The 15,268-nt window shown below is 38.4% G+C and overlaps 1 protein-coding gene across 50 annotated transcripts in view; it reads left to right on the top strand.

Annotated features, from left to right (window-relative positions):
• The window catches only part of RIMS1 (regulating synaptic membrane exocytosis 1), a 471,448-nt gene that overhangs the window by 391,120 nt on the left and 65,060 nt on the right, over nucleotides 1–15,268 (top strand). For 27 of the 50 annotated variants that reach the window (XM_027092571.1, XM_027092566.1, XM_027092800.1 and 24 more), the window contains one exon: nucleotides 13,542–13,777. The exons of 18 other annotated variants lie outside the window; for them this stretch is intronic. In XM_027092571.1, the coding sequence (XP_026948372.1) occupies nucleotides 13,542–13,777 (236 nt within the window). The remainder of the gene's footprint in view (nucleotides 1–13,541; nucleotides 13,778–15,268) is intronic. 5 more of the 50 variants (XM_027092806.1, XM_027092740.1, XM_027092625.1 and 2 more) reach the window with 1 other exon arrangement.

The following is a 15,268-nucleotide window of genomic DNA, read 5'->3' as shown; positions in this document are numbered from 1 at the left end:
GTACATATATATATATATATATATATATATATATATATATACACACACACATATATATATATATTCTTTTCAGATTCTTTTCCATTATAGGTTATTACAAGATATTGAGTATAGTTCCCTGGGCTATACAGTAGGTCCTTGTTGGTTATCTATTTTACATATAGTAGTGTGTATATGTTAATCCCAAACTTCTAATTTATCCCTCCCCCACCCCCTTTCCCCTTTGGTAACCATAAGTTTGTTTTCTATGTCTGTGAGTCTGTTTCTGTTTTGTAAATAAGTTTGTTTGTATCATTTTTTAGATTCCACATATAAGTGATACCATATGATATTTGTCTTTCTCTGTCTTACTTACTTCACTTAGTATGATAATCTCTAGTTGCATCCATGTTGCTGCAAATGGCACAATTTCGTTCCTTTTTGTGGCTGAGTAATACTCCATTGTATATATTTATCACGTCTTCTTTATCCATTCCTCTGTTGATAGACATTTAGGCTGCTTCCATGTCTTGGCTATTGTAAATAGTGCTGCCGTGAACATTGGGGTGCATGTGTCTTTTCGAATTATGGTTTTCCCCGGACATATGGCCAGGAGTGGGATTGCTGGGTCACATGGTAATTCTATTTTCATTTTTTGAGGAACCTCCATACTGTTCTCCATAGTGGATGCACCAGTTTACATTCCCACCAACAATATAGAAGGGTTCCCTTTTGAGAGATGACTTTCTAATGTTTCACTATTTACTGAATATTGTACACCAGCTTTTGGTCAACTGTGTGTGTGTGTGTGTGTGTGTGTGTGTGTGTGTGTGTGTGTGTGTGTACGCATATATATTTAACTGAATTTATGGTAGAATGGAAATACACGGATATATGTTTAACTCATCATTTGGTCCCTAAGGTCCCTAAACACTAAGGTCCCTAAACATTTCTTAGAACACATAATAAACAAATTTATTTAATATAATTTAATATTAAATTATATTATATTTAATTAATATAATTAAATTAATTAAATATAATTAAATTAATAGTATTTAAACAGTGTAATTACATTTTTTCTACCCCATTATCCACTTAGTTCCCAAGTCAAAAGCTGGAAGCCGCCCTAGTTTTAACTCTCCGCAATCCTCCTCCTAACGCTTTGTTTCTCAATCTTTGAACTGTTATCAACCCCCAAGGAGACTTTTGGATGCTCTCTCCCTAAAGCCCTCTCCACAGGACATTTTAACCTCACAGGTACTCTGTGTTTGTACACTGTGGCCCCTTAGAGGACCACAACCATAGTATTAACTGAGATCTCTTTATCCCTCTCACCTCCACCAAGAGCTAGTGATCACCTCTGGAAGCTTATTACTCACATTGAGAATTTGTGTTCAAATCAGTCATCAATTGTATTGATTTTACTTCCTACATAGAACTCATGATCACAGACTGAAGATTACAGAGGACAGTTGTTTTTATTCCTCTCTGGTTGCCAACTGAAAATGACCCAAACTTTGTAAGAAAAAGACTGAAAATTTCATCTACTATGAAACTAGGAGACAACTACATCCTTAAATTATAAACTATAGAAAAAAGCCTTCAAATTCAGTGAAATCTGGACTAAAATGAGGAGAAATACCAAGACTAGACACTGACTTATTCAGCGACTGAATATAATATAGAGTTCTCCAAAATAAATGGTACAGCCTTAAAAAGCCCAATCAAAAATGCGTACCTAGGATCTGTGAGAACTAGGGAAAGTTCTAGACCTGGGGCATCCTGAAACAATGTTTCATACCTCAGAGGAGCAGCTGACGTCTGCTCAGAGGAGAAGCCTCACTGGTCTGCCAGGTTGCCTGGGAGCTGTAAATAGGAATCAATTTGGACAACACCACTCAGTGTAGTTTGCAGAGAAATGAATTGCTATAGCACAATCATAACACATACATCTTCATTACTAATCATGTGGAGGTTTGGATAACATCACTGGTCTGGATGATTTTAATCTTATCTGAAAATAAGCAATAAGATGACACAGCCTTTCCAGCTGTAGGTGTGACAGGATAGCTTGTATCAGATGATCCCGCCTGTAAACCTACAAAAGCTAAACAAGAAGAAACAAACAAATAAAAAACTGTTTGGCGGCACTTGGAAGCAACATAGCAGACAAAGAAACTGGAGGGATTGCAACCCTTGAAAGAAGGAAAGAACACGAAGTGATGCCACATGTACCCCTTTTTCTATGGAGGGACTTTGCAACCCGGTGACACAGATACTGGAGCAAAGCAAAAAGCAGCATCTTCCCGGGCTGAGGAGACAGATGTCACAGTTCAGGAACTGACAGAGAAGCTGGAAACTGTGAGTGGAGGGTCCCAAAATTTGCTACAGATGCCCCTCATTTGATGACTGCTGAGCTGTGCATGCACAGAAATTAACCGAGAAATTAACCAAACAGCAGCAGCTGGAAGATGAACTTCTGAGCAGACCTTCCAGCAGCTGCAGGGTGCTGGGAGAGGTCCATCCCCTTCAAGTGCGTGGGAAACACTTTGGTGTCCTGGACAAATTCCAGAAGGACCAAACTGGGAATAAGCGTCACACAGTACGAGTAAGGGCAGACCTTCAAGCCCAGCTCTGAACGGGAACAGGATTAATTCTCTCTGCCAACCAAAAGCAATTTCACCCTTGTTGGAGGAAAATAATATCATCCAGAGCCTCTGTAGGTAGGTTTTCACCCACAACGTCTGGCATCTAATTGAAATTTACAAGGCAAGCTAAAACTTTTAAATTAATAGAAAGAGGACCAACCAACTAAAAACTAACAATAGAGTTAATCAAAGAAGGACCTTAAAATATTCATGATTAATATGTTCTAGCAAACAAAGGAGAATGGATGCTTTCAGCAGACACCTGGAATCCGTTTTTATAATTGAGCAATAATTCTAAAATTAAAAAATAAAAACCCTAACAACACATTTAATATGTGGGTTTAATTAATTAATTAATGGCATATTAGAAACAGCAGAACAGCGAATTAGTGAGCTGGTCAGTGGAAAGTATATAAATTGACACAAGAGAAAGAAGAGAAGTTTCAGGAGAACAGGACAGATGTGAGATGTGATGGAAAGGTCTGAGTGTGTAACTGAGTCCCAGAAGGAGAGGAAGTGCAGAAACAATACTTGAATCCTGAAGGGCTGGCTGAGAACTTTCCAACTTTATAAATCCAACGACCTTTCAAATTCTGAAAATATATGAAGAGAAAAACAATTCTAGCAATATCATGATCAGAGTACTGAACATTAAAGAAAAAAACTTTTCTTAAAAGAATCCTAGGGGGAAAAAAGAGATCATCTTCAGGGAAGCAGCAGTAAGATTTTGGCTGAAATTTCAACAGATGTTATCAAAGCCCCAAACCAATGGAATGACCAAAGGAAAGAATGCGGCAAGAAAAAATAAAAACATCCAACCCACTGTTTATGCTTAGTACATGTTACCCAGCAAAAATAACCTTCAGACAGTGCACGGATACATGAATGAAACAGCTAAGAACTCATCACCAGCGGACCTACTCTTTATGTTGGGAGAAAATGCCCCCAGTTGGAAGCTCTAAGCTGGAGGAAGGAATAGAGAACACCAGGGAGAGTGAGTAATAATAACAGTAACAACAACAACATACTGGGGAGAGTTAGTAATAATAACAGTAACAACAACAACATACTGGGGAGAGATAGTGATAACAACAGTAACAACAACAACAACATAGGGGGAGAGATAGTAATAATAACAGTAATAACAACAACAACCAGGGAGAGTTAGTAATAATAATAGTAACAACAACAGTACCCAGTGGTAGTTAAGACGTGTACAAGTAACACCTATAAAATACCTACGTGAAAGGTGGGAGGGGAGCAAAGGAATCAAGCTGCTGTAAAGTTCGTGCATTATTCTAAAAGTAGTAACATTTCTAACTTCAGGAAAATTCTGATAAGGTAAATACTTTAATCTTGAGAGTAGCCGCTAACAAATACTAGAAGAAGGCACAACTCTGATCCTAATAGTGGAGGAAAATATGCCTAACTAATCTAGCTTGGTAAAAAGGAGAGGTGAAAGGACAAACGGATGTGATCGTTAAAAATAAACAGCCAATAGTCGACTTGACTCTGGCCGTATCAGTAATTGCCTCAAACGTAAACGGACTAAATGCTTATTACAAATATCATGGAATGAAAACAGGAGATATCAGTGCAGGTGACCAAATATTTAAATGACATGAACAATTTTATGCAGATAAGTTTTATACCTGAGATCAAGTCAGCGAACTGACCAACAGGCCAGATCTGGCCCACCGCCTGCTTTTGTGAATAAAGGTTTATTAGGACACATCTGTGCCCATTTGTTTATATATCATCTGTGGCTCTTTTCCCACTACAAGAACAAAGGTGAGACTGTTTGGCCCACAAAGCCTAAAATATTTACCTAACCCTGACTTAGATGAAATCTACAAATTCCTTGAAAAGCACAGCTTACTAAAACTAACATAAGAAGGAATAAAAACAGGGAGGACTCCTGTGATTAAAGATGATCCTATAATTGTTTTAAACCTCCCCACAAGGAAAACTGCTGACCCAGGTGGATTCACTGGTAAGTTTTTCCAAAAATTTAAAGAATAAATGCTCTTAATCATACCCGATATTTCCAGAGAGTAAAGAGGAGAAATACTTCCAAACTCTCTCTGTGAGTCAAGCCTCTACTTGATAAATTTGGTAAGGAGAAGACAGGAAAGTTATAGGCCAAAATCTCTCATTCAATTAGACAAAAGGCCTCAAGCAAAATTTTAGCCAATTGAATCCAGATAGAGAAAGAGATCACTTTGTAAAATTCCATCTGTGGGATTTTGGGACATTTTTGAACATCGGGGGTCTGTTCGACCCTCTGTGGGTTGGGACCCAGCCAGGCTGGATATGATCTCGGGCACCGCAGGCCAGTGTTGCCTGCAGTGTCTGGTTAAAGGGAGTCTTCTGATCTGTGTCACAGGGCGATCTATCTGTCGGTCTGTCTGTCTCTATCCATCTCTATGAGACAGAGAAATTTTGAGAGAGAGAATGAGAATACATTATGAAGACAACAGTTTTGTTCTGTAAGTGAGAGACTGGCTTAACATTATGTAATTCATTGTAGAAGGAAAGAAAGAAATCCTCTGATCCTCTCATCATCACAGTAGACACAGAAAAAATTTTAATAAAGTTCATTACACATATATGATAAAATATGTTAGTGAACTAAAAAGAGAATTTTCTTAAAATGTTAAAGGTAATCTACCATAACCTAACAACAAGCATCATACTTCATAGGGAAATAGTGAATGAACACTTTCCCCTGAGTTCACTGAAACCACTTTCACAACCTCTGCTCAACGTTATTTGGACGGTCCTAGCCAGTGTTGGACCTGGCAGAGTGGCAATATAGCAAAGAAAAGTAAATAAAAGCAATAAGGATTATAAATGAAGAATGTAAACTGTCATTATTCACAGTCTATATGATTGCACATATAAAAAACTCAGAAGAATCTGCCACAAAATTATTAGAATTAATAAGCAAATTTAGCAATCACTAGATGCAAGGTCAGTATATAAAAATCAGTTGTATTTTTATGTACCAGCAACAAACATTAGGACAAGAAATTTATACAATACACCAATACAATATAATCAAACATGAAATACCTAGGAATAAATCTAATGCCTAATTAAACTAAGTAGGTAAATGAATTAGAAATAAACTAAATAAGTAGGCATAAATTAACAATATATAAGTCCTCAATATGAAGAGTACTTATAGCCTCATACATAAAGCCACAGTTGTGTGCAGGTGAAATTCAATAAGAATTACACAGGGACAAGTACTTCTGAAGGTCTGGCCATTTGAAGGGATCGGATATAAATAGCGGTCTAACTCGAGTGCATCCCCTTCGTTCTAAGTGATGCCTGCTATCAAAATAGTTCCACTAGATGTGCTTAGGAAATTTGACGCCATCTTGGTTATCAGTCAACAGGCCCAGAATTTTAACTCCTGGAAATTATGAGCTCGATTCCTGGGGATGATCTCTTGATCAGCAAGTTCCTTTTGTATTGACCATTTGTGATTAGTAACTTGCATATTGATCCAAACTAAAGTGTAGGACTCAAATAATTTGAGTCGACTTCTAGCATTTTTTGTAAACGGTGTAATGAATGTATGTGTATTACAACCATCTTTTAATACACCTTAAATTACTTGTCCCTTTTTAGGCTTACTGTGGAATCATGATAGGCCTCTATGTTCTTTTGGTGTGTTGAAGATATAGAAATTGATTATAATTGTTTTTAAGCTAAATTTGTCCTTAATTTAAGAAAGGCAAATGTCATGTGATATCACTTCTATGTGGAATCTAAAAAAAAAAGATACAAATGAAACATTTGCAAAACAGAAATAGACCCACAAACCTAGAAAACAAACTTATGGTTACCAAAGGGGAAAGGGCAGGGGAGAGATAAATTAGGAGTTTGGGATTAACATATACACACTACTATATATAAAATAGATAAACAACAAGGACCTACTGTATAGCACAGGAAGCTATATTCAATGTCTTATAATAACCTATCATGGAAAAGAATCTGAAAAAGAATCTATATGTACATATATATGTACAACTGAATCATTTTACTGTATACCTGAAACATGGTAGATTAACTATACTTCAATTAAAAAAAACTTAAAAATAACTCAATAAATAAAAATAAAACATCCTTACAACCCACAGTATCCTATAAAGTTGCAAAGATGAAGAGAAAGCTTTGCATCATTCAGAGGCAAATCCACTGTATAACTAATTAATCACCTGGATTACGTTTAAGCTGACACTCCAACCAACTTCATTACTGTTGATATCAGAGTCTTTTCAGAACTATAGGTCAATTTATTTATTACGTAATTCTACATTTTCACAATCTTAAATGTTCCTGGAAGAAATGTTAGCCTATCCAATAAGTAAAATCAATATAGAAAATATAAGAATTTCAGATTCACTCGTCTGCTCATGAGAAAACCAACCTAAATCTTAAACAATAAAATAAAATTTTGTGCTCGTATTACATACTACACTGATAAAATCTGGAATAAGACATAATACTGTCTTTTAAAAATTTGAGTTAAAATTCACATACCATAAAATTCACCCTGTTCGATTGTACAGTTCAGTGGTTTTTAGCATATTCACAATTAGTTGTGCAACCATCACTGCTGTGTAATTCGAGAACATTTTTATCTTCCCCCATAGAAACCTATAACCCTTTGCATCACGCCCCTCCCCCCTCCTCTAGCCCCTGGTGACCACTAATCCACACTTGTCTCTGGATCTGATATTTTATTTAAATGGAATTATACAGTATGTAGCCTTGGGTATCTGGCTTTTTTCATGGAGTATAATGTTTTCAACTTCATCCATGTTTGTAACATGAATCATTCATTTTTATACGTGATAATATTCTATCGTATGGATGAAGCACATTTTGTCTCCATTCATCAGTTGATGGGCACTTGGGTTGTTTCCTCTTTTTAACTGTTACGAATAATGCTGATCTGAACGTTCCTGTGTAAGTGTTTGTATGGATGTATGTCTTCAATTCTGTTGAGGACGTACCTAGGAATGGAATTACTGAGTAGTACGGCAACTCTAGTTTAATTTAACTATGTTTATGTTTAACTAAATTGCCAAACTCTTTCCAAAGCAGCTACATAATTTTACACCCCCACCAGCAGTGCATGAAGGGTCCAGTTTCTTCAGAGTCTCATCAGCACTTGTAGGCATCTCTTTTTTACTGTAGCTCTCCTGTGCATGTGAAGTGGCCTCTCATCGTGGTTTTCATAAAGGTTTTTTAAGCCAAATTTATCAAACTAGTTTGATATCTCAAAGGATTCACTTTGATTGTGGATTTAGATTCTTATATTAAAATTCTTTTGAGTTAGCCATTTCTTGAAAATGGATTTTTCTTTAAAGACAAGCATATTCAAAGTATTAGAAGTTCAGTTTCTTTTTTTCTCTGGGAATTCTTTAGTTAACTGTATGAGAATTATGTAAGTACTCATTGGTCTACATAGATCAGTCAGAACGGGAGCTCTGTTCAGTTAATATCTGTCTGCCCAAACCACTATCTCTAGGGTGCAGAGAAAGTAAGAGATTTTTTTCACCAATTGAAAAGACTGTTTTTTCTTATAAATTTATTTATTTTATTCATTTTTATTTTGGGCCGTGTTGGGTCTTCGTTGCTGTGCGCGGGCTTTCTCTAGTTGCGGCGAGCAGGGGCTACTCTTCATTGTGGTGCGCAGGCTTCTCATGGTGGTGGCTTCTCTTGTTGTGGAGCACAGGCTCTAGGCGTGCAGGCTTCAGTAGTTGTGGCATGCAGCCTCAGTAGTTGTGGCGCACGGGCTTAGTTGCTCCGCAGCATGTGGGATTTTCCAGCACCAGGGCTTGAACTCGTGTCCCCTGCATTGGCAGGCAGATTCTTAACCACTGTGCCACCAGGGAAGTCCCGAAAAGACTATTTTTTAAACACAAAGAGAACTAGCAGTTTCAGTTTTATCAACTTTGACATAGACAGAAATTGACACAGAAACCTAACCCTAGAGTTTAAAGGGCTGTTCTTTAGTGTGGACAAGACATTTTCTTAAATGATGTGAACTTTTGTAACATGCCAACGACCAGACATGCAAAAAGCCAAACAAAGAAGATTTTCTGTCATCCATCACCCAGCTCTCAATTCATCCCTGAGGTCTGCCATCCAACAGATTTCATCCGTAGACGGATTCCCTATTGTTGCTGCTACTGGTGAGGAATGTATTATCCATCACAAACAGAGCAGAAGAAGAGACAGATTTACCAAGACCCAGAACCAGCAGCAAACAAAACAAAACCAGAGTCAAAAAAAGAAAACAGAGACTGAAAGTAATGTTCTGTTGCCTCTTGATATTAGATCCAGGAGCGAGGAAAAGGCATCCTTGGGCTCAGAGCCTTCATGGTGCACCCTGCTCAGAGGTCCAGCAGAAGTCCATCTGGGCATTTTGATGGGACCTCCAACACGCTCAAAGCAAAATTCTCAAAATTAAAACAAAATTGTTAGAAAAACAGATAGGAAATGTCAAAGTTTTAACTCATCAGTGAGAACACTGACAGGATGACAAGCTGGTTCCTAAGATGATGTACATATAGACATACATATATAGTCATTGAAAAAAAAAAAAGGGAATGCTGAAACATTATTCAGTTCGATTCAAAACTGGATAATGTTCTCTAGATCAGTAAACCCTAACCTTGAGGTTATCCTCACTACTAAGTAGTGGTTATTTGCTCCTTATCAGTTATCTTCAAGTTAACATCTAACTTTTACAGAGTTATAAAATTTTGGGACCGTAATTATTATAAGAGTAAATAGTAAGTCAAAAAATGTTCCATTCCCCCAGAGAGTCAAATGCCCTTAGGCCCTTAGAGAGCTTATTAGTTAATCCTTAAACATGGCAGTAACATGTAAGGCCATTTTTTTCTTAATCTCATTTCCAAGTTTAGATATTTTTTTTCTAAACCGAAAGGAGAGAGTTACTACTTTGAGCAACTGGGTGATTGGAGTGTCTTTAATGTGATACGGAAGTTTAGACAAGGAGCAGTTTTTTCCTTGGGTTGAGCACATTTTTGAGAGCCTTAGCAGTTCACAAGTAGGTACGTAAATCTAGAGTTGAGGGCTGAGACAGGGTGGAGAGAAGCCCTGGGAATCAGCAGCACATAGAAGGATGTAAAGCTTGGGACCAGATGACACATCGAGGGAGCAGGTCTCATGTGGGGAATAGAGGTCAGGGTTGGGAGGGTTGAAGAGCTCCAGTGTTTAGTGGTGAAAAAGAATAAATGTCCAGGGCTTCCCTGGTGGCGCAGCGGTTGAGAGTCCGCCTGCCGATGCAGGGGACACGGGTTCGTGCCCCGGTCCGGGAAGATCCCACATGCCGCGGAGTGGCTGGGCCCGTGAGCCATGGCGGCTGAGCCTGCGCATCCGGAGCCTGTGCTCCGCAATGGGAGAGGCCACAACGGTGAGAGGCCCGCATACCGAAAAAAAAGAATAAATGTCCGGCCAGGAGGCACTAGGTGGGAAAATCTATGAGAATAAAGCATGTCGGTCAAAGAATCAAACGCTTTGTCACATGCATGGTGTATTGAGAGGTCAAGAAGGTAAAGACTGAGAAACCACAGGATTTTGCTACATGGAATAATTGGTGACTCTGATGAAAGGAAAAGGCTATTGGGTGAAGCGGCAGGGACAAAGCCCGCTTCCGTTTAGTCCAGAAGAGAATAGAGAGAGAGGACGTACAAACAACTCAGGTTCTTCAGCAAAAGATCAGTAGCTAGGAGAGGGGGTGTCAAAGAAGGAAGGTGGGTTTTTCACTTGTTTGGTCTCTAAAGGTGGGTTATATCACAGTCTATTTGTATAGTGAGAATTCCCTTTTTTTAACTTCATCAGTTCACAGCAATGGGAGGGATGCTACAACCATTAGTGATGCATAAGGTGCGTGCTGATATAAACCGTCCAAATCTTAACGTAACCGATAGAAAATATATCAGAGGGCCGGGAGACAGCAGTCACGACTCTACAGAGACCCTGAATAGCTTTATAAGGCGGAAAGCCTTACAGTGCATCTTGAAGGATTCAGGCACATCTAAATGACAGGAATAGTCTTCCAGGCAATTGAAGCAGAACAAATAGAAGGCTAAGAAATAGGAGAGTAGAAGTAGATTTGTGCTAAGACTATGACCTTCACATTGATTTAATTAATCTGGGTGGTTAGACCCCCCTGCAAACCTCTCCCCGCAGTTAGGTAACAGAAGAATGGAAAATGCCCTAACACGTTCCACTTAAAATATGGTGTTCTAGATTCTTCAGGAAGCTATGCACTGTCCTCAGATTACATAAGAATACTTCTGAGCATCTAAACAAAATACTTTATTTTTTGAGGAAAAATTGTATCTTACTTATTCACAAAACTTTTTTTTAACATAACTTCTTAATTCACCCCCTGCAAATGGTAATCATTTGCTGTACAGATTTCTCTAATTTTTTTTCAGAATTTTTATTTGTTGACATTGTAGAACATTTCATGGCTGTAATTAAGTATCCATGAAAAGATTTGTGAATCTTCTAGCTCATCTTGGATACATTTTCATAGTAGAACTATTATAGAAAACATTTCCCTGTTCTTTCAAACTTCTCTATAACCTAAACAACACTGTCTAAAATTTCACAATAGTTTTTTTTGTGTGCAGTGATTTTTAAAATACAGATTAAGAGTTGTGATGTAATTCTGTTTCCACGGGAATATTGTGGAGAAAACAGTACATGTTAGTTTATCCATACTTTACTGTAAAGGTAAAAACAAGTTCACCGAAGAGAGGTTTTCAATAACCACTGTGGTGAGTGTGCTAAGGAGATGAAAAACTCGCAGGTGTTTGATTGAAGATGGATATTATGATGGTGAAATTGACCAAATCCTGTCATTTCTGTATATCCTTCAGCAGAATTGTGCTAGTAAAGTAGTAGAAAAAGCAGATACTAAGAGTAGACTTAAGGAGGGTGGCAGTTAGGAAATACATTCAAATGAATAGGTGAGAACACGAAAGAAATTGACCGTAATATTTATCCAGAAAGAAAGTCCACTAAAGTTGGGAATATAAACCCCACAGGAATCAGTGTTGAATTGGTCGTCTGTAAAACTGTCATCATTACCGTTTGGAAAAGGAGACTGCATAAAACGCATAGCAAGATGACTAGGCTTGCAAATGGCCTTAAAAACTTTTGAGTTAATGAAAAGATGATTAGAATAAATTGAAAGAATATGATTACCTTATTATTGTCAGGTGAATGTTGACGTGGACCAATTCAAGAAACGCAGCTAGGGATTAAACATTCCAAATTCTTCCTGTCAAATCAGGTCCCAGTTTCCATTCACTGTCGCTGAAGGGATCCTGAGGTCCAAAAAGTCCTGTCTTTTCCATGGATTCTGAGCCGCTGCACCAACTTTCCTTTCTGCTGAAGCACTCATTGTGTAGATGGCCACAAACATGTTACGTGATCCTAAGACTTCCTGTTTTACTGTTTCTAATCATATTAGGGTTTATTCTGATTTGCATATGAAATGTCATCACTTAAAGAAGCTATATTCAGTAATATATTTCATTTTTCCAAAGAAGAAATATAGAAAATCAAGATGGTGGTAAAGGTCATGTGAGCCAGTTTTTGCAAATATTTTGAGGACACATAAAATTCAGAGGGTCATTTCAGAGATATCAGACAGGTCTTTATTGGACCAAGAAAGGGATAGTCTAAATGGATACTATAACTGCATATGCAGAGCAATTAAAAAGACTGGAAGAATCCTACCATCCCTGGCCACCTCCCCAGTTGCCTGCCCTACCTGTAACTCTGACTCACAGACACTCATGTACTTTGGCAAATAGAAAGGATATTTTCCCTCAACCTTCTACGGTACCTGAAACTCTCAACAGTAATTTATTCATTTGGGAGAGAAGTACCGTGATCTATTCAGATAACCTGATGCAATCTCAGAACATAGACAAGTAAGTTTTGCAGAAGAGAACAACAAAAAAAGGAACATCTGGACCCAGAGCCTGTGAGTTCGGAGAGTTGAAAGTTGAAAATGAGAGGAAACTTACGTGGAGGCGATGGGGCAGGAGGTGGTGAGGAAGAAGGAAGGAGAAGCAGGGCTTGTCTCCTGAACAGCGTTTCCGAGACTCACTCAGCCTCGGATAGCAAAAGAGACGCCTCTTAGCTGGAATCCCAAAGAGAAACCAGAACAAACACTGGTTTCATTTTTTAAACCTTGTCGTGTGGCAAATTAAGAGTATCTGTTTTGAACAATATTTTTTCCTCAGAAATGTATATGGACTTTTCTCACTGATTGAACTATTTTAGCTTTTCTCTGAAAGTAACAGAGGAATTATTTACAACATTGGTCAGTAACACCTCCCCATCTGTAGCCTCGGTTGCCTTTCTTTTTACTATCTTCAAAGAGTTTATAGATGATGCCTTGAAATGCTCTTGTTTCAAGGCACATCTGGTAAATAAATACTGGGGGGGCTTCCCTGGTGGCACAGTGGCTGAGAGTCCGCCTGCCGATGCAGGGAACACGGGTTCGTGCCCCGGTCCGGGAAGATCCCACATGCCGCGGAGCGGCTGGGCCCGTGAGCCATGGCCGCTGAGCCTGCGCATCCGGAGCCTGTGCTCCGCAACGGGAGAGGCCACAGCAGTGAGAGGCCCGCGTACCGCACAAAGAAATAAATAGATAAATAAATACTGGGGGCGGTGATGTGACCTTAGAATATTCATAGCTGTAGGACTACTACTCAACCGGGTTTTCCCTCTAAAATTTTGCCCGGATTATTTCAAAATAAGTTAGATTTAAAGTTCTGATTATGCTGACCTGTAATTTATGGATGCATATATGTTTTTACTTTGTAAATATAGTTCATTTACCCCTAAAATGCAAGGCAGACGGATGGGGACTTCAGGAAGAGCCATCACCAAGAGCACGAGCGTGAGTGGAGAGATGTACACACTGGAGCATAATGATGGCAGTCAGTCGGACACGGCTGTGGGCACTGTTGGAACAGGTGGGAAGAAAAGGAGGTCCAGCCTGAGTGCCAAAGTGGTTGCCATCGTGACTCGAAGGAGCAGAAGCACGTCCCAGCTAAGCCAAACAGGTGAGTGAAGTGAATTCAACTTACACATCTCAAGTTCTCGTTGGAGAGACAAATGTCAACCTTCATGCTATGGCTCGGGATGGGATCGTACCGTGTACGGATTCTCCTTTCCAAAGAACGTTTGTTTCTCTGTTTCTGGAAACCTGTTCCATGTGTGGGTTTTTTTGTGCTTTTTTCTGTACAGCTGTCTAACAAGGTATCATTTGTCAATCCCTGAAGTGGTCAGGTATTTCGTGAAAAAAATAAATAAATAAAGCCATGTTTACAAATATGCAAGGAAATGCAAAGAAATCTTAAAGAACCAAATTGGTTGAAATACAAGAAAAGCAACAGGATTCTCCTTTTCGAAATATTCCATAATACAGTGACTTCTAATTTAGGCTATCTCCATATTGTTTTAGAAAAGAAGGTCAGTTGTGCAACTTGAAATACAGTCTTCAGGGGGCTGTGTGAATGTAATAATTGAACTGTGACTGTTCTATTTTCAATGCAAGTAAAAACCCAGCAGTTATTTTTACTTTACAAAAATGGGTCAGTGGATTCATGCAAAGAATAATGTCAATACAAATTTGAGTTTCAGACATTTTCTACTGCTTGTAAATCTTAAAAGCTTTATATCCTCAGGGTATATAGAAAAAAGCAAACAGAAGGGAGGATGATTATTTGTGTATTATCAAATACAAAAAACTGCCTAAAATTATATAACATTTGATCATACATGTTAGATAATTCATTACTAGGCTTAGCACTACGGAAAACTGAAGGTAAGTAAAATATTGAACTGATTTAAATTGTCAGCACCTGTTTCTCTTGCCATAATCTTAGTTCCGTTTATTGTTCCTTAAGAGCGAAAGTCTTGGCACAAAATTTACTTAGACTAAAAGACTTCCATGAAATCCTTTTGATAGTTAACTTGGCATCCTGGAAAGTACTTTTTTTTTTTAATTTTACAATTTTATTTTTTTATACAGCAGCTTCTTATTAGTTATCCATTTTATCCATATTAGTGTATACACGTCAATCCCAATCTCCCAGTTCATCCCACCACCACCACCACCCCGCCGCTTTCCCGCTTGGTGTCCGTACATTTGTTCTCTACATCTGTGTCTCTATTTCTGCCCTGCAAACTGGTTCATCTTTTATATGCGTTAATATAGGATATTTGTTTTTCTCTTTCTGACTTACTTCACTCTGTATGACAGTCTCTAGATCCATCCACGTCTCTACAAATAACCCAATTTCATTCCTTTTTATGGCTGAGTAATATTCCATTGTATACGTGTACCACATCTTCTTTATCTGTTCATCTGTCGATGGGCATTTAGGTTGCTTCCATGACCTGGCTATTGTAAATAGTGCTGCAATGAACATTGGGGTGCATGTGTCTTTTTGAATTACGGTTTTCTCAGGGTATATGCCCAGTAGTGGGATTGCTGGGTCATATGGTAATTCTATTTTTAGTTTTTTAAGGAACCTCTGTACTGTTCTCCA

Source organism: Aethalodelphis obliquidens, unplaced genomic scaffold, assembly GCF_003676395.1.
Source record: "Aethalodelphis obliquidens isolate GAN/ISIS:26980383/991018 unplaced genomic scaffold, ASM367639v1 scaffold3, whole genome shotgun sequence".
In the NCBI taxonomy this organism is placed as follows: domain Eukaryota; kingdom Metazoa; phylum Chordata; class Mammalia; order Artiodactyla; family Delphinidae; genus Aethalodelphis; species Aethalodelphis obliquidens.
Note: the sequence above shows the minus strand (reverse complement) of the source record. Positions and strands in the feature narration are given on the sequence as shown.